Source organism: Micropterus dolomieu, linkage group LG04 (genome assembly GCF_021292245.1).
Source record: "Micropterus dolomieu isolate WLL.071019.BEF.003 ecotype Adirondacks linkage group LG04, ASM2129224v1, whole genome shotgun sequence".
In the NCBI taxonomy this organism is placed as follows: domain Eukaryota; kingdom Metazoa; phylum Chordata; class Actinopteri; order Centrarchiformes; family Centrarchidae; genus Micropterus; species Micropterus dolomieu.
Genome location: NC_060153.1, coordinates 13634839 through 13658908, shown reverse-complemented (window position 1 = coordinate 13658908; position 24070 = coordinate 13634839). Strand labels below are relative to the sequence as shown.

At 38.3% G+C, this 24070-nt stretch overlaps 1 protein-coding gene across 1 annotated transcript in view; it reads left to right on the top strand.

Moving 5' to 3' along the window:
- Window positions 1–24070, top strand: part of tbc1d1 (TBC1 (tre-2/USP6, BUB2, cdc16) domain family, member 1) — a 66141-nt gene that overhangs the window by 2082 nt on the left and 39989 nt on the right. The window contains exon 3 of the mRNA XM_046047550.1: window positions 23331–23921. Within this exon, the coding sequence (XP_045903506.1) occupies window positions 23331–23921 (591 nt within the window). The remainder of the gene's footprint in view (window positions 1–23330; window positions 23922–24070) is intronic.

The window sequence follows — 24070 nt, the reverse complement described above, 5'->3', positions numbered from 1 at the left end:
TAATCCATTCAACTCTCCCCCACATGGCGTGCGTTGCCAACGGCCTCTGTGCGCTGTAGGTGCAGCTGGTGTCTGAGTAAAGCCAGATATATTTGATAGCATCTCCACTGCATGCTGTGCCCAGCATACCAAAGACTTCAAAGAGCTGGCCAGATTAGAGAGACGGAGACAATGGGGGGAAACTTAATGGGAAACTAAATGAATCAAAGAAGTTGAAATACAAAATGTCAGCTTGACCTTGATCTAGGTCTGTTTTTCTTGCTCTTCACCGAGCACATGTCTGGGCTCACATAACAAATACCTGCATAGGCTTTAAATACATGAACAGCCAACATGTACTGTGCGATATACTGTAAATATAACTCTGTGTGTGTGTGTGTGTGTGTGTGTGTGTATGTATGTATATGTGTGTGTGTGTGTGTGTGTGTGTATATATATATATATATATATATATATATATATATATATAATCACTATGTAGTACTTTTTTTACTGTTTTGTGAATATTTGGAGAAGTGTGTTATGTGTACGCTGTTCATGACATGTAGTTGATACAACACATACACGGGGAGGCTGTGCATATGTTGTGATGACTGTATAGGTATTTGTTCTGTGTGCTTGAGTGAGAGTAGATGTGCTTGCTTTACATTAACCAAGCAGGATGTAGAATGATGTAACTATGGTAACCACTTTCTGTGTCCTAGTGCCTGATGTGATGTGTTTATTGTGGAATTTGTGTATTTGTGTATGTGGGTGCTAGTTGTTCTCTCTCTTTCTCTCAGCCCTTTCAAGAATGTGATGGTGATGTCAGGCTGACCACCTGTTGCTCTAGCTCTGTCACACTGGGCTTAAACACACACACACACACACACTGTACATGAACACTGGATGTGTGTGCAATCCCTGAACAATACTCGCTCTGTTAAAACTGCTTTTGCTTTAGTTTATTAGATGTGAGCTGAGTTCTTATTTGATACAATCAAGGTGTGCATGAACTGCAAAAACTAGAAACAGGTTCAGGAACATCCCCAACCCTTCAGAGCCAAAACCACACACACCGCCAAATCTATAAACACTTTACACAGGAAACACTGAACTGCACACACACACACACACACAAAATCAAACTCTGCATCTGTAATTACTGTAATTTTCAAGTGGGGGAGATAATAATTTACATCACAGATTAATTTGCAGCAATCATTCAAGTGTGTATGTTTAGGCTAGCAACCAACCATATCTGGAGTTTGCTTCTATAGTGTGTGTGTGTGTGTGTGTGTGTGTGTGTACACACTATATATATATATATATATATATATATATAAAAATTATATTCAGAAGTTAAGTTGTCAACAAATACTGTATGTACATTGATTAACACACACAAATGGTCCTTGTTTGCTTACAACTTTATAGTGTTATATACCAGTTGTTTATAAAGTGCTTATAAATGCTAAATAAGGGTTAAATTCAAGTGTTGTTGGGATTCCTACTGGTCTGTCAGTGTGCCTCAATGCACGGTGAGCCACCCTGGTGAACTCTATGTTATGCTGGTAGTTCAAACGATGCAGCTGGCACTATGTGTGGGAAAATGTGGGGGGAAATTAAAAAGTTAACATAAAAAACATAGGGTACTGCTTTGTATCTGTGCTGGATACTACCATAGACATTTTAGAGATACTACTTATTGTCAGCTTGTGTACAGTTCTGCTCAACGCTTTTCTGAATGTGTGTCTGATACGTCTCTCTTTGTGATGACCGATCAATGTTTTTGACATTGTCAGTGAAGACATTTTGGATTGTTTTCATTCCTTCAAAAGGCTGTTTGAGGGTTAAGACTTGGCTTTAGGGTGTGTGTGAGAGAGAGAGAGAGAGAGCAAAGGGCTAACAGTTTAGCTACCACCCAACATATTTGAACTGATGAAAAATAAAATTTTATTCATAATATGAGACATGAGACATTTTAAGATATTTGAGATCAAACTCATTGGCTTTATTTTGAATATTAACAATTTCCACTTGTGATTTATTTGCATGTAGAGATGTGAGACAGGATGTCTGTTACAAACAATATTTGTTTGTGGTAAAAATAATCATTACAGGACCTTAGTGCATAATTTAAGCCCTAGAGAAATATAGAGAAACTTCCTTTTCTGTGTCAGGGAGCAGAAACTGTCTCAGGGTGTGTGGGGATTTCCCTGCTGCTAGACTGTGGCAGAAAATAAACCACTGGGTGTCACCATTGAAGTGTACAATGTTTCAGTATGAATATTTTATTTATTTATTTATTTTTTTGCAATGTTTTTTCAGTTGCTGCTAATTTGTTTTACTAGCCAACTAGTACCTAACTATTTAATTATTTGTATTTCATTTTACTTAAAATAGATGGTAATGAGTAAAGATGACATATTTCAGTATTCATACTTGTATCTATTTTATTGTTATCTAGTCAAAAAAATGACCAGTCAAAAGAAACTGGTTCATTCAACTTAGTAATGTGATCTTATTGCTCACTGGCAATTTTTATGACTATAAAAAAGCACTTCTCACAATCATTAACGTCTTATCCATCTCAAGTTTAGTGTTCACCAGTTCATCTCAGACTAATTGTACTGTTAAATACAAGTTTTGACTGTTGGTTCATGGTGATTAAGTGACTGAAAATAATTATTCTCATTTACAGTAGATATCAATGTGTGATTAAGATATCTGCTAAATGTATATTTTTTAAATATTAAAGTATAATCACACACTAATCAATATGGTGTTAGATTTTCACTCATGAATGTGAGACAGAGTTTGCTTGTGACAGAAATGTTCAGAGGAATCTGACAATATAGTCTAATCTTTATAATTGAATTGAAATGCAGACTGCTTCATCTTCATTAGATATCAGTCAATATTTACCAAATACTATGTGCTATTAACTATTCTATATGATTGTTTGTACTTGCTATTAAATATTTAGTTTTTCATAACAGCAGCTTTTCAGTGTTACAACTGTATGATCAACATGGGTTTGACTTGTCATTAATTAATACTGTTTTTTTGTTGTTGTTTGTTTTTTTTAAAGAAGAAGCAGAAATGTAATGCCTCTCTAATAGCTACTGCTGGTGCCCATTAAAACAGTAAATGATTCGATACCTTGGTACAGTAGTTTACTAATTATTTAATTTGAAGACATGGAAATGAGACAATGCTGGATGTTACACGGTCCAGGTAATCTACAATATAAACTGTAACCAGTTCTGCACTAAAGCTGTGTAGCTTAAGACAAAACACTGTCAAATGTTGGCAAGAGGACCTTGACATAAAACCTGTTGGTTGGAAACTTCTTGGCCGTTAAGTTCACTATTCATTCCCAGCTCTCCGTGCATCCCAAAGGTATTCATTCCTGCTTGATTAGGTCTGCTCTGCCTCCAGACCGGAAATACTGTTTATATTCAGATTGTGTCTACGAAGATAATAGACACAATCTGAATCATGTAAACCCACCCGAAAGTCTACCGCCTAAAGTTTGACTGCCCCGGGACAGGAACTGTGTCCACCCTCTTCTCTCAAAGTATTGGTGGATTTAGCTGCTTCAAGCTTGCCACAGTTAGCTAGAATGAAGTCGGAAGTTGGTCAAATCGCCTTCAAAACAAAAGCAAATAGGCTTAGCGTGTAAAGGATATATCTTTGAGGTGGTTGGCTGTGTCTTACATTGAAAGTTTTGAACTGGCTGTGTTGTCGTTTTTTGTTGACCAACTTGACGCTTAACCGCAGGATCCTCGGCTTCAGGGAGCAAGATCAACTTTCCAATGTAATGATATAGAAGTGTCCCACACTGTCAGACACGAGTTTCGGAGTAGTAACAGCTCAGATCTTGTTTTCGTAAAGTTTATGGCGGATGGGATGAAAGCGCGACTCCAGCGACTCAACCTGTTCAACATCAAACAAGAACAGAAAGATGTAAGTTAAGTTTAAAAGCTGTGTCGGTGCGGTTTTGTGTAACGTTAACATTAGTTTGCGTGCCATGCTAAGTGGGCAGTTAGCTATCCTAGGTAACGTTAGTTAGCGAGCATGCACTTTAACGTTAGCAAAATTAGCGCGACATGTTGTTAGCCAAGTTCAACAAGTTATTTGCTGCCGTTAACGTTAGCTAACGTTAACTCGACGAAAAAAGTATTTAGCTGCCTAATAACGTGTTCTTTACCCATTCATGACGCAGAATGAGGTTTTCACCATTAATTATATTAACCTTTCTTTACTTAGCTAACCACTTGACATGCTTGTCTTTATGTCAAATGCGTCTGTCTTTTTGACAGTGAAAATAACATGTAAACCTGGACTAACGTTACTGCTCTTCTTCCTATGAAGTGGATGTGACGTCTGTGTGTTGAAGTAGTTGGTCAAGTACCATAACGTTACCATAACTGGTCAAGAAATTATGGGTGGAAAATGTCATCACTGAATGGTTTCTGGGTGTAAATATTGAAGGTCACTTAGGTTTCTACAGGGATGTGAGAGAGTTTGATTGTATCCTCGTGTACTTATAGCAGCTAAACAAAGTATGTTTACATTAGATAATGATGAATGTGTCTGTATTTCAAACTTCCCTTAAGGTTTTAAGATTTCATTTGGACTTGGTACTTTCATGCAGATATTGAAATATATGGCTGTGTATTTGATAGGAATTTTCATACCACTCGTCCTGTAAATAAGGTTTATTGTTTTTATCTGTTGCAAACCATAGTGGTGTGTGTGGTGGGTTCTAGAACAGTACTTCACTGATATTTTTTATATTTTTTGCAGTAAATAAAATACTTATTTGATAAATTGATTAGTTGATCAGTAGAAAATGAATTTGTAATTATAAATGTGGCAAAAATATTAGTGGTTAGTTTCCCAAATGTGGATGTTTGCTGGTGGTCATCCATAACAGTAAATTGACCTGCCTTTTGGACTGTAAGTTGGGCAAACACATCATCCATCTTGGAATGTATGATGGACATTTTCCCACCATTGTTGTAAATTTTTTGACCAATTTAATCTCAATAATGAAACAAAGTTCGCACAGTCTCATTTGTATCAGAGAAACCTGTACAGTGTGTCATTCTGGGGATCTCTTCCTGCTAGTTCACGTTGCTCAACAGGGTTTTTGAAGCAGTACATAATAATTCAGTAATAAAAAAGTGACTTTTTCCTTGACTGGATGGTGTTAAAGTTGCTGGTGTTCTGTGGAACAGTGGCTTACTGACTATCAGACCCTCTATAAAGCTGAGTACATGAAAATCCAGTGTACTAAGCTTTTGCAAACACAAGCCAAATGTAGGTGTATGTGAGTGAGTCATGATGATATCACCTCCAGAGCCATTGTACTCATGCCAGGACTTCACTCTTGGAACGGGAGGCAAGTCCTTTTTTTACGCCTTATTACTCACATACTCTGTCTCAAACTATCACTTAAGCTGTGTCTCTCTTATGGCTCTTTTCACACACAGCTCTGTCCTTAAGTGAATTTTGATATCACCTTTTGGACTGCAAAATAGTGGGGAGAGTGGCCCTTTTTGCAGAACTTTGCTTTTTGGTGGTCTGATTATGTGATTATGATATAGTTTGTGACAAGTGTGCGATATGGCCTAAAGTAATATAACAATATTTCTGGGTATTTCTGCTGATAATGTAAATAATAAATCTTAACAATATGACAAAATTCTGAAAAATATTTTTGGTTTATAACTCACAAAAGCTTTTGTCTTTTTTATACTCTACCTGGTGCTTCTGCTTGAGGTGGTGAAATAAGTTTGTATGGCCTCCTTCTGTTATTGCAGTCTTTCTGCATTTCTTACTTATTACCGTGGTTTGTTTACATTTGATTTTTTGATAACCAAACTACTTCCACATTACTGAAGTCGCTGCCCTTTTGGAACTAACTCCTCCTCCGAGGAGCCGGTAGCAATGTTACCTTTGCTTTCAGCCATGCTTGTTGTTGCAGTGTGCAACGGTTTGACATCATTACGTGAACAAGTCGGAATATAGCCATTATCACAATATAAATTTTTTTAGCATGTTAAAAATTCTAACAATGTATCGTGAAAGATATATATTTTTTCATTTATTTATTTATTTGACAGGGACAATGCAAACAAACATAGTGTCAAAACAAAGCTTGTCACTGAAGTGCTGCATATAAAGTTTGTAGCTAATGCTAATTTTCAAATCCTGTCCCTGGTTGGTTTTATACACAATAGAATTTACATATTTCACTACTTCAATTTAAAATAATAATATAAACATGATATATAAACATGCACATCATATACAACTCTTACCTACTTACAATAATTAAAAATCAGTACACTTTTGGTTTGTCTTTAACCAGTTTTTAAGCCTAGAAGTAAACATTTTAAAGTCAGGTACAGTCTTGATGTCAGATGGTAATGAGTTCCAGAGTTTAGAGCTCTTCACAGAGAAGGTCGTCTGTCCAAAGCTGGTCCTGCAGTATGGTATTTTACAGTCATGATTTGTGGAGCTCCTAGTGACTCGAATGCTGTTTTTTCGCTCAACAAATGAACTTAGTGGCTCAGGTGCTAAATGATTAATGCACTTGTGAATCAATTTAAGGAAGCAAAGATTGCTAAAGCTATCAAAATTCATTTCTTAAGGATGGTACAGTGATGATGGCGTATTGGTTTTTTATCCATAATTTTTATTGCTCGGTTGTATAGAGAGCCTATGCGTTTGATTGCAGTGGGTGCGGCTTGTGCCCATGCTGTCATGCAGTATGATATATGAGAAAAAATCATAGCATGCATGTACAGCAGGGCTGCCTGGTTTGGTATGTAGCTTCTGATTAGTTTGAAACAGTTGAGATTACTTTGTATTGTTTTTGAGATTTTCTTTATATGCTTGTCAAATTTAAGTTGAGGATCTAAAACTAATCCTAGATATTTAAATTCTGTAACTGAATTTCTTTATTTTGTAAATTAATATTAAATCTTTCTTTTAAATCAAGTTTTTTTTAAATGGAAAAGCACATGGAGACTGTTTTTGAGAGTTTTTAGAACTAACTGATTTTGAATGAGCCACTGTTACTGCATCATCCGCATAGAGCTGACAACTGGCACCTGAGCAGTGCAGAAGTCATTTATAAAGAGACTAAACAGCAAAGGGCCAAGTATAGAGCCTTGCGGAATGCCCATTTTTATGTTTGAGAGCAGATATGTCTTGATCAACTTTAACACACTGTACTCTAGACTGGAGATAAGATGTAAACCACAACACTGCCTCATCTGAGAAATTAACCGTATTGAATGCCTTTAAGGTCGATAAATACAGCTCCCACCACATTGCCCTTGTCCAGGGACTTTTTCACATTTTCAATTAAACAGCAGTTTGCTATTTCAGTTGAATAACCTGGTCTAAACCCAAACTGGTGTGGATGGAGGAGCTGTCTGGCTTCTAAGTGGTCAATCAGTTGCGCTGTTATAACTTTTTCAATTATTTTAGATAAAACTGGTAAAATCGATATAGGGCGATTAGTTGCTCATTGAGTCTTGGCTACCACTTTTGAACACAGGGATGATTATTCCTTTTTTCCATGCACTGGGAAATGTACTGGTTCTTATGGAAAGATTAACAAGATGGGTCAATGGTTTGACAAGAACATCTTTATACTTTTTAAGAAAACAGCTATTCATCCTAAAAATGTCATTAGATTTGGAATTTGAAAGTTTATTGATTATTTCTGCAACTTTTGTATCTAGCACCTCTTTAATATAAAAGGAATCTGTTGAGGTGACTCTCAATGAATGATTGAGAGAATCGACTGGCTGGAAATCTTCTGATAATTCTTCAACTGATTGTATAAAATATGAATTGAATTCATCAGCCATAGTGGCACTATCGGTTATCCTATTGCCATTGATGTTAAGTTCTGTAATCTTTTTGTGTTTATTTGATTTGTTAGTCAGATTGTTTAAATGCTTCCAAAGTGAATTATTGTTGCCTTTAGCACTGACAATTAGTTGAGTGTAATATGTGGCTTTTGCTTTCCGCAGCTCAAATACAACTTTATTCCTTAAACTTCTGTAAATCAAGAGATCAGTATTAAGTTTAGATCATAGAGATGTTTTCAAAGCTAAATCTCGCTTTTTCATGAGTTTTCGTATTTCATTATTTATCCAGGGCACCGTGGATTCTTTTTCATTGTTCTACATCTCATCTTACAACCCTGCTGTATGTCTAAAACAAATGTACTTTATTAAATGTCAGAAAGTGGTTGTTCAGTGTTTCCCAAAGCCCAAGATGACATCCTCAAATGTCTTGTTTTGTCCACAACCCATAGGAATTTAGTTTACTGTCATAGAGGAGAAGTGAAACCAGAAGATATTTACATTGAAGAGCCTGGAATCAGATAATTTTTCTTAAAAAATTTACTCAAACGGATTAATTGATTATCATAATAGTTAATAGTTGACAGCTAATCGACTGTTCAGTTAAAGTGACTGAGGTTTAATGATTACCCAAACTGTCCAGGAGAGACTGTAGTGCTTGTATTTTAATGTCCCTTTTCCTTTCCTCCTGTACCCTGTTCTTGTAATCCCTTGGTCTCACATGGTTTCCCCTCCCTCTTCATGTGACGCACTCCTTATGCTGTAGTCAAAACAAGACCGTAAAGTGGAGGCACCTTCCTGTCTTTATGTAACTGACAGTCAGTTGTCATTCTGTTTTTGTCGAGCAGTCTTTCACTTAGTTCATTCAAAGTTTTGCTTGCCTCCCCTGTCATTCTGTCAATCAGAGCTACGTCTAACATTTCCACCAGTTTTCTGAGGTGAGAACATTGCCCTTATCTATGATCCTCACTGACCTCATTTATTTCTAGCCAAGAGTTCATTCAGACTCAGCAGAGCACTTTGACAACAAGCCCCTACATTGTGTTCCTGTTATCACATTTGAATGAGTTTGTCAACTCTGTCTCGCTCGTCTTTGTGCTGTGAAGTAGATTCTTAATCCAACTAGAGTGATGTCAGCGTGTTGGACTCTTGTGGCTAACGTTTCAGCCACCCAGTGACAATTCCTGCTTTACGACTCTCTCCCACCCTTCAAAATGTTCCTTTTTCTCTCTTTTGTGCTTACTGTTAGTGATACTTCTCATCTGTCGTATTGCTCCTGGACTTTGAACGTCTGTGAGCTCTAGCTATGTTCCACAAGGCACAAGACCCAGGCACGTGACCATGGGAAGTACAGAAGAGGGGGACTTTTCGCTGGCTCGTCATCAGTGTTGTTGATTTTCTGGGGTGACTGGTGTGTCACTGCCGTTTCAGCAACATTTCTCTGTATCGTCTAATTTTTACCTCCAGACATCAGGCTTATATAAGTGATGTATCCATTTAGGCTAGTGTGGCAAATTACTTAGTGTTTCTATGAAGTATTTGGAATAAAGTGGAGTATGTAAGTAACTTTACTCTTAACTGTAACTTTTGTTTCATTTATTCATTAATACAGGTTAGGGCTGCAGCTAACGATTATTTTCATTATCGACTAATCTGTCCACCATTTCCTCGACTAATGGATTAGTTGTTTGGTCCATCAATACAATGTCCGAAAAGGGTGAAAAATTTTGATTGCTGTTGATTTCCCAAAACCCAAGGTGACCTCCTCTAATGTCTTGCTGTGTCCACAACTGAAAGATATAGTTAACTGTCATAGAGGAGTAAAGAAACCAGAAAATATTCACATTTAAGAAGCTGAATTCAGAGAATTTTGACATTAATCGATTATTACAATAGTTGGCGATTAATTTATCAGTCAGTTGAAAACTAATTGATTAATCAACTAATTGTGGCAGCTCTAATACAGATAATTGAGTACAGTAAACTACATGCAAAGTTAGTTTTGAGCATAAAGTTGATTATTAAAAATGATTTATGTTGGGGTAGAGAATGGGAGTGGCACTGCTGTGTTTTGTCTTTCATCTTTGTTGGGCAAACCTCTTGTCATGTCAGCCTATTGCTGTTTAGTGAATGTGGGCCACATCGCTGTACTGGAGTCCCTCAGCCTTGTAATAATATAATAATCAATTTTATTTCTGTAGCACTTTTCAAAACATTGTTACAATGTGCTTTACAGAACCACACAGTCAAGATAAAAACAATATAAAACATAAAACCTGGTAAAATGCAACTGGGACAATAGATTTACTACGAAAAAAGCCTTCCTATAAAAGAGGAGTGATTTAAAAGAAGGTACTGAGTTAGCTAACCTACGCTCCTCAGGTATAGACTTCCACAGTTGAGTGGCTTGAACAGAAACTGTCCCGTTTCCTTTTGTAACGAGGCGGGCTGTGTGAACAATTAAAAGGGCTCTACCTGGCAGCGCCTGGGTTCATAGGGCATAAGTAAAACTATAATGTTAGTAGCAGCAAGGCCTTGTGCGGCTTTAAAAGTAATTAATTAAAGTTTAAAATCAGTTCCACACTTAACAGGTAGCCAGTGTAACACTGTAAGAGGGAAACTAGATAGTTTAGAAAGTCTAGAAAGAAAGAAAGAAAGAAAGAAAGAAAGAAATCAGATGTAGCCAAAGTTATAGGGATGTAGACAAATCTATAGAATCCATTTGTGCATTTGTTTTACTAATAATTTTGTCCCAACAGTCCCTGTAACTGACCATGCCCTTCATATATCCTCACATTTGACTTTTGACAAACACAGAAAGGTTTATTTTGTTTACTGCACTGAATTTCAGCTTCTCTTTTACTGGTGGTAATTGTGTAACTTCCTTCTTTTCAAGGTCAGTACTACAGTAGTTCTATTTAATTCTGGCTTGGTAAGAGACACTATGCTTTTTCAATGCTGTTCCTCTGTAAGACGCCAAGTCTGTGGGTCACAGCCAGAGGCTGTGTCCAACTGCCTTCCTGTCTGAGATCAGCCTCATGTAAATGTTTCACTGAACAAGATATTGTGTGTCTACAGCTAAGGCTGCCCTCTGAGGAGCAAAGCCTCTTTCCACTCCCCTTCAGTCCTTCCAGTCCACATCTCCAAATCAGATGTTTTAGCCTCGTGTAAGCGGTCTAAAAAAGGAAAAAGTACTGGAATAAGAAATCCCACAACCGATGACATATGATGATGACTTACAAAGAAACATGTCTGTTTGCATTCATCATGGTTGGAGAGATCCACAGCATGCTGTTAGTGACCACAGCCATCATGATTCCTTCATATTGCTTGTTTTATCTGACCAACTGACCAAATTAGGAGTGCAACTTAAAATTATTTTCATTGTTGATGAGTCTGTCAGTAATTTTCTCAATTAATCTATTAGTTGTCTGGTCTATGAAATGTCAGAAAATGGTGAAAGAACAGTGTTATTCAAAGACCAAGTTCATGTCCTCACATATTTAGTGCCCTTCCCAAAGATATTCAGTTTACTGTCATTGAGGAGGGAAGAAACCAAAATACATTCATATTTAAGAATCAAAATAGTTAAAGATTAAGTTAATAGCTGATAACTAATCGATTTAATTGTTGTAGCTCTAGTCCCAAATAAAGTCAAAGCAGTGAATTCTCATATTCAACAGGCTGGAACCAGCAAATGTTGCTATTTCTGCTTGGAAAGTAACCCACATTATAATCAATTATTAATCAATTAGTAAATTATAAATTTTCTGTTGATTAATTAATAACAACTAAATTGACAAATCATTTCAGCTCTACTCTCCTTTCAGTCTAACCTTTCCCAAATTGGAAACCACGAGAAAATACAATTTAACAATCTGATATTTTGTGTGGGGGACTGGCAAGTTTGTGATGTGGATACTGACAGGGATTTCAACTGAACATGTATTTGGGAAGGGAGTGACTGAATGAGAAAGCTGTGGACACTATAACATCATCATGCTGAGCGGTTACGGAGCCGTTATCAGCCAAACAAAGCAGTGGGAGTGAAGCTGGAATAGGTGGGCTGAAATGAGAAAGGGCCAGACCAGTACAATTAAGAAAACACATCCTCGCCCTCCCTCCAAGAGAGGAGTGAGAGGAGAGGCACATGCAAGGATTAAATGGATGTGCTAGTTAAAGTGTTTTTAGAGGATCATGCCTTGGAAGGAGAAGATGGACGGTGGGGTAAGCACAACAGAGAGATGTCTGTTGTTAGTGGACAGAGAGCAGACTCCACTCTCATGCCAGGATGATTAAAAGCAAGCAGACACTAGAAGGTTAGAGGGCGGGAAACCTGGTGTCTGGATTAGAGATGCACCAATTGCAGATTTTAAAAGGTCTGACCTGCCGATTCTAGTTTTCTGTCTTTCTAAGAACTGTAATTGACAGCATATGCAAACATTTTTGTAACTTTTCTTTATTGGAAAATTCTTTCTTTCTGTCTTTATTTAGATACCTGTTAGCACCAGCATAAGCACTGGATGTTGTTAATAAAACACTGACTGTATTTTCTCCACAACTGCAGCAGGTTACAAGAGCTTTTCTCACTCAAACACACAAGTAAAATTAAAAACGCTCCAGGTTAGGCTGCTGGACTGAGCTTTTCTGTACACATAAAATCCAATGTAAAATAAATTGCAGTATTAAGTAGGCCTATGTTAGTCACATGGCATAAGACTCCACTGTTTTCCACAGAATGAGGAGGCACATTATATATTTTTTTTATTTGACAATATTTGAAATAATACATTACCCTATTTCTGGTAGATTATTTCTTATCTCACCATTTTCATTATACTTAATTCTCTACCTTATTTAGTATTCTTCTGCAGGTGTAAATTGAGCGTTGTGTCTTCTTAACTCATGGTGAAGAACAACATGTTTTAGTCTGTGTGTGTGTGTTTGGGTGTGTGGCTGTGACAAAAGCCGGTTACTGCCTGTGCCGTTGTGCGCATGACGTGAAACGCAGTGCAGCATGTGTGTAACGTTAAATGTGCCCGGCAGAAAATCGGATATTTGACGCTGCTTGGCCTGGTCACTTGTCATGGCTGATTAAGCTGAAAACCAGACTGTCACCGTCCCCAGCCAATTGATTGGTGCATCCCTAGTCTGGATGCTGATGATGTTGGGAGAGGGGGAGTAGAAACAGTGAGTGGGTAAATGAAGCACTGATTAAACAGATAGTAGGAGGAGGTGGTCAAGAAGATGGAGATTGTAAGGTCTAAGACATTTTGAATGAAAAGAAGGGAACAATAAGACTTAATAGAAAGAAACGTTGCATTTCTGCTCCATTAAGTAGGTTTGGGCAACACAATGAACACATCGGGAATTAATCATGGGCTAAATCTTTCATTGATGGATATCTTGGTTCAGTAAACTGTAGTTTTGGGTAGGTTGTCAGCAGATGTCTTTGTCCTATTTACTATCAGTGATAGCCCAAAATGTTTTACATGAGTGACAAATTTGGCCCGATGTAGAGAGTTAGGTGCTATGATGTACCTGTGCTTTTTGTTGCAGAGCATGATGTTTTGATTTTTCAAATATAGCCATGCTAGTGAACATCTTCATTCAGATCCTCGGAACACAATGTCGATGTTTATGTCCTATGTATGTAACCATTATTGAAAAGTAGGGCTGAACGATTTGAAGAAAAAGACATTGCGATTATTGTGGACAATACTGCGATTGTGATATAATGGAACAAATGGTACTATGGGTGTACTTGCTTGATTATCAAAGAAAATGCACAAAATACTGACATTTTGAAATGTGTATTTCTCAGCTCGAACAAAGTTAAACGAAAATAAGAAGAAATACTTTTTTTAAAAAATCCAGTTACAGTTGTTTCATTTCTGTGGGGTCTTTTTATTCATTAAAACCTTGTGGAAGAAAAACGCTCTACATTGGTCTCTAATTTGTTAATTCTAAGTACTGACTTGTCAATAATCATATTGTTCAACATTGGAAAGTCCCCATCCAGGCTGTAATTGGTCGGTTGACGAAAAGTGACACTGACAAGCACGTCGGCTTTATGAAAAGTTGAACATGTTGAACAAAAAAGGGCACCGACACAGCTAATGTTAGATAGCCAGCGAGCCAAACCCAAACCTTCCTTATCTTCTCCCTGTTTTGTTATGTCTTACCGCTTCAGCTGCCACCGTCGCCTCTATTTCTGTCTCAGAGCGACTGGCGCACCGGTGTTTTTCTCTGTGCTCTGGTGGCTAGTCCGACTATGTTTTGAAGGATTAGCGACGGGGAGGGTAGGTTGTCTGAGTTACTTGCACACTGCTCATAAATAATTTTTCTGGTTCGTACGTATCTGTTTTTAGCGGCACATGCAAGAGCCCAGTGTGGGCGGGGATAGTAAGCACACCGCAGTGCACACAGAGACAAGAGTGTCGCATACACTGAACACTTTTTTTGTTCAATTGAATAGCACCCTTTTTACAGTTATGTAATCACACAAGATGATAACGCAATTGCTAAACCGATACGGAGATGCTGTATTGAACTGATGTAGTGTACACCCTCAATGTAGGAATGTAGGAGTGCTGCGTGAAACTGCCTGACATCATCTACAACGCGATAACCCTGTTCACTTTTTTGGCAGCTGGTATAAAACCCACACGCGCACACACACAGTAGCTGCAGCCTTTATTAACGTTACAGGACTAGCAAACAAGGAAAATGTCTCTACCCTTGTTTGGGAGTATTTGGGTTTAGTCCTAATAAAGGTGAGCCAGCCAACCTTGATGAAGCTGTGTGCACATTATCTCCGTCCGAAGAAGGGCGCTTATTTCCTATCCATTATTTTATGGGCTATACGTATTTAAACCCAGCAAGACTTGCATAAGTAGCCTATCTGCATATTAGACACACAGAATAGTAGGCTAGACAATGGCATACATGGTACAATGACTTCTATAACCAGCAGCTCATCTACTTTTTTTTTTTTTTTTTTCAAAAATACCATCATATACCAGATAAATCCCGGTGAAATGTCAGGAACGTAAAAAGTAATACTGCCCAATCCTAACTGAGGCAAAATAAAAGGGCCTGGAACAGTTAGATTTTTAAAGCATTTATTGATACACAAACTTACACAGGCACACTTTACACACATGGAGCTGGTACATGATGTAACAGCACGTCTGCATTATCAGTCAGAGAACATATTCATTGGCTGCGTGTGTCAATAAACTGCTAAAATGCCCTGAGATAAAAATGTCTGTGGTTCAGATTCATGTTGGAACTGAGCACACCTGAAGTGGACTTCTACAAGATTTCTCTTTTCCCTTATTTTTGTTCCTTTTTCTGTGTTGGCCCTATCTGTTACTCTTTTCCATTCTGTTGACAGTGAAGAGATCCAATGCTTATCTCTTTGTGGGAGGTTGAATCAATTTTTTATGTACTGAGTCTCAACAGTAGCACCTAACTTTATCCAGACAGCAGAATCAGTGTTGGTCACATACTAACAAACCGTCCAGCTATGCGACATATCCATCTGGATAAGAAGGAGTTCTTGGTGTAATGTTTTGTTTTTTTCGTCCCCTCTTGTCAGTCATTATACAACAAGCTACAACAAGTTTCTCAGTTGTTGCTCATTATCCACAGAACAGCATTCCATGTCACTAATTACTTCAGGAACATGTTGCAAAATAGCTTTTAAATCCAATCCTTGAAAGTATTAAAAGAGTGCATACTTTTGTAAAGATGCCCATCCTTTAAATTTGCTATTTTATTAATTAAATGTTGATTTGAAAAAATAAATTGCAATTGCTGTCTAAAACAATCATGAGATTCATGAGCCAGATTTTGATGAAGTGATTGAGAAATCTCCCCAAATTATTTAGAAAATAAAAGAAATCATATCATCCTGTGAATTATGGCATTTTTTTTGATTACCACGTCTTGATGTTTTAACGTTTCCCATCAAAAGCCTGGCCTCGCACTCAAACAGCCGCTTTTTGCTCTGCTTCTGTGTGTGCTTGATGCTCAGATATGTTTTGTTTGTGCAATAACCCTGTTAAAAGCCCCCAACAGACAGAACACTAACCAGGCGTTAACCAATGATATGATCCCCGCCTCGTTGCAGACGTGCTCGCTTTACTTCTTAGAGCTTCCCGTACTCAAAGAGGAACCATCCATACCGCCCGGCTGTTTGAGTGCGAGGGCAGGATTTTGAGGGAAAGCATTACATCATCTGAACGTGATATTAATAAATGATGCTCTCGAACTGAAAAACAGCACTATTGAATAAAGAGAGGAAAATAATCCCATGGTGAATAAGATTTTGAGATATCCTGCTAACTAAAACACAGGCAAAATCATAGACACAAAATCACAGACCAAAATGTTAACCTCCTTGGTGGTGATTCTGTAAAGCAGGAAGAATTCATAAAGTGTATGCAGTTTGGCACGTCACCCAGGAATGTACTACTGAGTTAAACCTTTAACTGCTATAGTGGTGAAAGAAGTATTTACATCCTTTACTTAAATCCACAGTGCCGAACTTCCCCAATCTGACAGTGAGAGTAATTACACAACACAGTCAACACGTGCTTATGACGTATAGGCTCTACTGAGTTGCTGCCTTGCCTTCAGCTCTGTCAAACCAATTATAGCTGGTTGGCATGAAATGCTTCTCTATCTGTGCGCCAGTGCAGGAATGTCTCCACAGACACCAATTTAAAAACTCCAGTATACTGCAAATACAGAGAGATTTACCTGGTGGTGATAGGCTTAATCAGCATTGCGTGAACTTGTTTGTCGAGGGCTTGAATATAACGGAAGCTTTAAGTAATTGTAGCAATACCACACTAGGGGTGGGCGATCTGGCTCTAAAATAATACCCCTATAATTAAGGGTATTTCTGTGATAATGATATGACAAAATATTGAAAAATATTTTTGGTTTATCCTTGTACTCAACCTTGTGCTTCTGCTTGAAGTGATGAAATAAGTTTGTATTGCCTCCTTTTTCCGTTGTTTGTTATACATCTGATCTTTTGTAACGAACCCAATTCCACACTTCTGAAGTCACTCCCCCTTTTGGAACTAACTCCGCCCCCGTGGAGCCAGTTGCGATGTTACCTTTATTATATTAGTGTTTGCGTGCTTGCTCATATTAAAAGCATACTATGACACTTGCCGGCACTGGGCCATTGAAACGTGATTTATTACACCTGTGCTTTCCCTGCTAAGTCAAAATGGCTGTGAAAAATGGCTGTGAAAAAGATCAAATATGTTGCAACCCCACAAAATTACCATAATTACAGCCATAGCTATGCCCAACTTCAACCTGAGCAGACATCCAATCAGTTTTAAATCGCCCACAGTGAATTTTTAAAAACAGACTAGAATATGGCGTCACACACCCAACACTCAGTTCAGGGAATATCTAAGGTAGAGGCACAGTCTGTCCTGAGTGACAGCCAGACTACAGAAGGTATCTCCGGTGTTGTCGGAAAATCACTAAAAGGCGTTCATATGGTTTCATTTTCATTGGCCAACTTTAGTATTGAAACTCAAAATGAGTATTTTCTGTTTGATATGGACTCTTGTAGAGATTTTGCACTGAGATAAGGATCTAACCCTAAATACATGGTTGTTAGAGAGTGTAAGGTTGGGTGATTGTCATGTAGTGAAAGACGAGTCCTTTGTGCATGCAAGTAATATTTTTGTGTAGATATATTGAACACTGAATAACATTATTTACATTAATTGATATCATGCCTAATGGTATTCCATCATGCAATGCTTCTTTCTGCTTCTATCTTACAAATACATAGCTGCAGCTCGGCAAACGACAGCCTGCTTATCAACAGATGTCTAAACAATCGGCGTAACGCGACCGTTGAGTGGACCTATCACCCACCACCACCGCACGTAGCTGTCGAAGTTTCGATTATTCGCAGTTCATTACTATCAAAGCTTCGAAGCTCAAACAATGACATTCGGGCCACCCCTACCTGCTACAGTGCCAGGCAGTGAAAAACATTTATCAGAGTTCATTAGTGGTAGCTACTTCAGACGCTGACTACCATGATGGATTACCAGTCGATGAAAAAAAAATGATAGCAAAGATAGCGAGTGAATGCCGATAAGCAGATACTTTTCACGGTGGCCACCCGTGCCTTGAATCATCAGATTTTTAGATTCAATAAACATGTAAGCAGCATTTTAATGTTTTAGCTTTGGTAAAGGTGGAGATAACTACTTAATATACTGTTGGGTAGTTTAATTTTTAGGAATGTATCATATGATGCTCATGTTTTTTATGTGACATCTCAGTCTGCAAAGTTTATACGTACACAAATATAGCTGTCAGGTAAATCTAGTGGAAGAAAAAGTATGATTTTTTCCCTCTGAATTGTAGTGAAGCACAAGTACTGTCTGTATGTCAAGGGTCAAATCCATTCTTTACACTTAGGGAAGTTAGCAGATGCATTTATCCAGAGCAGCTTCCAGTTAAGATGGAACAAAGAACCAAGTGTGAGACAGGTATTGCTTGGATAAAAGAACATGAGTGAGCACGCCTCATACCGATGCAAGACACAGCAGAACCCGGCTGGAAGTGTGTGTGTGTCTGTGTGTGAGACGGCAGATTTTCTTGCTGCCCAGGCATCTCACGTTAATGACATCAGTGACGTGACTCAACCACTGCTTCTGCTTTGCTTGTACACTTCCTCCTTTTTTTTCCCTTGGTTGGGTACACTGCCGATATGGTGTAGCAAACCGGGCCCACAATAGAAGCCATGTGGTTATTGGCAGCCAAAGGTTATAGTCTGACTTGTATGTTGTTTTTGTAGCATAACATCTTTTGTCCAGTGTTTGTTTAAAAAAATAAATAAATAAAAGCAAGGAAGTCAAGCTCAGAATCCTGTCAAACGGCAGAACTGTTTCTCTCAGATGACCCAAGGCTCTGATCCTCCTGCCTAAGCAAAACTGGCGCTTACCATGCAAGGGCTGACAAAATATTACACTATTTAGCAAAATTATCTCAATATGCTAGTTGCACAATGCAAACTTCCCCGTTAGACTTAGCCTGGGTTCTTTTTTCTATGTGTGTGTGTTTGTTGCTGTTGTGTATTTATATAGAGGAAGTTATCGGGAAATGTTGATGAATTTGTGAAGTGATTAAAGTAGAAAATATATAAAACATTTAAAGACACATGTAGGCTGTAAGAAAATGTTGGCTTGCTTCTGTCCTTTCTGTAGGAACCACTGGTCACTCACTCAGCTTAAGGCTGCAGTCTACCTCACTGCATTGAGTCAGTTGTTTTGCTAAGAAGATCTGGGAGTTTTCTCTGTATGTCGGCTTTTAGTTGCAATGTTGATGTTGCAACTGTTGCGAATTATCAGCACAAGGCTACGGCACAGTGTCCCTGCTGTAGAGAAGAAAGATCACCAAGCGAAACACAGGTCATCAGTGTGCCGACAGATTAGAGTGACATGTGTAATTGGCTATTTGGAAACCAAAAGGAACTTGTGGTGAAATTAGATCCCACAATTGCAGGTTTTTACTGTGTTGCTGGTCATTTTATTTTAAATGACTATGGTAGCTGATACATGCTGGATATCACTTGTTTTGTTTGTTTTTTATACTCTTGCATTTTAGTGGTTTAAAGATATTTTGAATATGCCCCCTGTACCACCCTATCCATGCTACACACCTCTGTGAGGCTAGGAGGCTCAGCTAGATAGATAATGAGCAGCCTGTAGTTCAAACTGAGAGGAAAGCCTCACACACAGCACACTTTTTCTGCTTAAATCGCACACTTTTTGCGGTTATGTAATCGCACATAATGACAATGCGATTAGATTAGTCGTGCAGCCCTAGCTTTTATCAATATTTCAGTGTTTTGGAAGCTTTTTGTTATTTGGAACGTGGTTGTATGGACATAAATAGTGTTTTAAAGATAATAATTGTATGATGATAAACTGTTGTTTAGTTTACTTTCATCAAATTTACAGTTACAGTTTCATTCCAGGTGTATTAAAAGATATTCAGTTGCATTATAATTTATTTGATGTTTTGATGGTTTATTGCATTAAAATATAGCTTTTTTTTACCATGTGAGGATGAAAATATCATATTTTTCTTCATTGCATCTCTATTTAGTCTGTAATGGTAAAATAAACATGTTAATTTACAATGTATTTATATTCCTTAGCTTCAGACCTTTCAAAGGAGACCAGAATGCATGCATATGCATCTAGGCCAAATGGTTGAGGAGTTATTCCTGATTCATTTTAGGTATGTTTTTTAAGGCGTTTTTTCTGGAAAAAGATGGCTGTTTCCAGTAGGTTAACTAACGTGAATTTACGCTGACCAAAGCCACAGAGACAAAATAGCCACACTTCAAGACTACAGGGGGGGATTTTAACTTCTCTCTTTACATACTTTTTCTGTTTTTAAAACTGGTACAAGCAATGTGTCAGAGTGTTATAACGGTCATGGAAATCTTCTATGTTAGTCACGGAAAAGCGTGCTTACAGAAAAGGATTTTTGTGCGAGTAGACCTGAGTTACGGTTAATTAGTTCTAGGCTGTCCTCATTCAACCCTCAATGTCCACGTATCTGCAGACCAGCGCAGGTTTGAAAGTATAGCAACACGTGCATCACAAAACGAAGAAATAAGAATAAAAAATAAATCTATAAATGATCAGAATATATGCGGTAGCCAGGGAATGTTCTTTATTTTACAGAGAAATTATTTTTGTGCGATGGTGTGGGAATAATGAGCGGTCTAATCTAATCTGCGACAATATCCAGGACACCAAAGCATTTTCTGCTGTTCGGCTCTATTTCCGATGCTGCTTTTTTATTTAATTTTTTACCATACAGGCTTGCATCTGTGAAGTTTAAGATTCGTGTTTACATAGAGTATATAAACAACATTCACAGCAAGTAATAGTAATACAAAATCAACACAGAATTGATTGCTGTTTCCTGAATAAAGTTTATGAATGGCAGTGAGTGTGGGTAATTCCTCGAGTGAACATTTTCAACTCGCCGTGTTACATTTTGTTTTGACGAACTGCTTTAAAAATACATATTTGAAAACTGCACTTATTAATATTAATAGGTCAGATGACTGCCTATAATGTGAAAGATGTCCCTCATGCAGACGAACCCGCAGATAATCGTCAAGTGACTCTGCAGTTCCCCTTTTAGTGTACTGTCATACAACACTCTCATACCGTTGTTTATGGCTGCAGGAAACAGCTGTTTTCAGCAACAGCTTTGATGAACTCACTTTACACTACCTGCTCAGCACCAAATGGCAGACAGACAAAGTTAGCAGCTAGCTGGCAAACAAAGAAAAGTATTTAGCTGCTTCCCCTTGAGAGGAAATGTAGACCGAAAAGCTAGAAGAGTAAATATTAGACTTAATTTTCCAGGTTGCCAGAAAGATGACTTAAATGAATGCTAATAGCTAGTTATCTGCTAGATATGTAAATATGCAGATGTTTACTTACATGTTCCGCACAACCATTTAATAAGGCAATAATATGTAAGTGATATTACAGCTTAGTGGCCAAAAAATCTGTAATTGCTGCTTTAAGATTTAAGTAAACGAAGTAAGGCCAGTTCAGCAGGGACACACAACATCAGCAGTAAACAGCTGCAGCAAACTCTGGCCTCGTGTTTTTGGCGAACATGTGAACAGCAGTGTTGTTCCTGTATGTTTTTTTTATTGAAACTTTCACTGAAATTAAAATACTTTCAGTTTCAGTCATTTTGTGTTTTTATGCTGGCTCTGTGAGACTTGACACACCAGCTGGTTATTGTATAATATGTGTTTTGGAGCATTGGTGTCAATCATATTTCTGCTCTCCTTTTCTTTGTCAGTTGCATTTTGAGTTCCTGTTAAAATGTGAATGTCGATGTGTGTACTATACCCGTTTCTGTGTCTGTGTGTATATAAGTATTTTTGCATTAATGCCAAAATGATAAGTAGGCATGCATGATGGTCAAAGTGGTCAAAGGTGATGGACCTTCAGAGCAGACTAGGAGTATTTTCTTTCTTCTTAAATTATATCCATTTTGTAAAGGTCTGCCTGTCTCTCTTTCACTCACACACACACACTCAAACAATGGTGTGCTAAGAGCATTTAGCTTGCATGTAAAAAGCCAAAATACACTCAAGACGGAGATAGTGGTAAACATTCAGCTTTAAATAATTTTATAAGAAATAAAAGTAGACATTACAGAGGGAAAAAAACGGGTAACCAAATTTTATGGGGAGTGAAGAGGAAAAAGGGAAAGGAGGGGTCAGGAGGAAAGGAAAGAAGGGATCAAATAAAGAGAAAGTGAGTACAAAGCTTGCTTTGAGACGAAAAGGTCTCAATACGGCTCCTTTTAAACACAGGAAGATATGACAAGGGCTGCTTTGTTCCAGGGAACCATAACACATCACACTATATGGCAGGTGAGCTCATAGTGTCCTGGGAGAGGGATCCCTCCTCTACGATTCTATAGACGTCCATGACAAAATGACCCTACTTCTCACTTGATTTATTATTCAGTAAAAGCTTTCCTAGTAAGTTTATGGTCTCAGTCTTCATTGATACAGCATAATGTTCATTTAGTAAATTATGATTCCATTTAGGGTAAAATAGACAATAAAGCAGTGTATGCTTTAGGGTGTGGCTACCTTGGTTTTGACAAGATGCTACCATGACAACCTGTCAGGCATAGCAATACGTAACCCTCCCAAGCACCACCCTCTTGTCCAAATTTGGTCACTTCTGGTTTCCAAAAAACCCAAGATGGCTACAGCCAAAATGCCATGCTCGAGGCTTCAAAATGGTAGTCCACAAACCAACAGGGTACATAACGGTCTAAGGACAGAGGGTGTCGTATGCTGTACAGATTGTAAAGACCCCTGAGGCAAATTTGTGATATTGGGCTATATAAATAAAATTGACTTGACTTCACTAGAGGTGTGGCATCTACTGTACATTGGCAAATGGAACATTTGTGGTTCACGCAGTATGTATTTAGTGTTTATTTCAATGTTTACCCACTATTGCTATGGTAGGCAGACACCTACTTCTGGATCAGTGCTAGGGCAATATGAGCACCCAGTCAAATACCACCTATAGAAATAAAGAGGGCAGTTAATATTTATGAAACTAAGTGCCCTGAGGTGCCACAATAAAGAGCATCCTGGAAGGACTGCACAGACGACCACAGTGTTATAGCACATTTTACTATAAGTTGCATGTATTTTTACATTATTTCCAGTGTTTTCAAGGTTGTTTATCTTTTCATGTGCTCAAATGGGTGTGATCATATTCAGAATAACTTTATGTTGGACCTGTAAAATTAATTGTCATCCATTTTTTAAAAGTTTTATTACAGTGGTTACAAGCTCTTATCTCCTGCTTGCTATCCCTCCAGGTTCCTGAGATAATCAGTACATTGAGGCAGGCTGGCAAGAGCTCGGCACGCAACGATGACATCACCACCATTTCCAACAAAACTTCCTCAGGAGGCAGCGATCCCTCTGAAAAATGTTTTTCTTCTCTCTCCACAACTGCACCCTCCGTGGCACCCTCTGCTGCGGTGTCTCCGACAGCCTTTGCCAAGAAGTTTGAGGTGCTGTTTTGCGGCCGTGTGAGCGTTGCTGACAAGAAGGCCCCTCCTGCCCTGATTGATGAGTGCATCGAGAAGTTTAGCCAGTCACAAGGCTCAGGGACGTGTGATAAAGGGAGAAATAGCGGGGGATTGGTGGGTGGGCTGAGGAGGGCGTTAACCTTGCCACCCAATGGGCTCGGGAGTGATGGCATTGGTAATGGTGCTGCAGGTAGCCCGACCACTGGGAAGCGACCTGTCCTGTTTAAAAGAGACCCCAGCTTTCCCTGTCTGCAGGCCCTGGATGAGAATGGACTCTCACCAGAGATCTCTCACACCAGCACTACTGATGCACACGCCCACTCTGCTGGAGTACAGCCCACCAGCCTGAAGGAGAACAGGACCATGCTGTTTACGGTGATTTTCATGAATGGACATGCTTACACGCACACACACAATAGCAGGTTGACCCTAATTACTCTGCATCCCATCTCTTTATTTGGTGGTTATAGTACATTAAAAGAAATCAAAAAATCTAAAGAACTGTATTTGTGTATATATACACA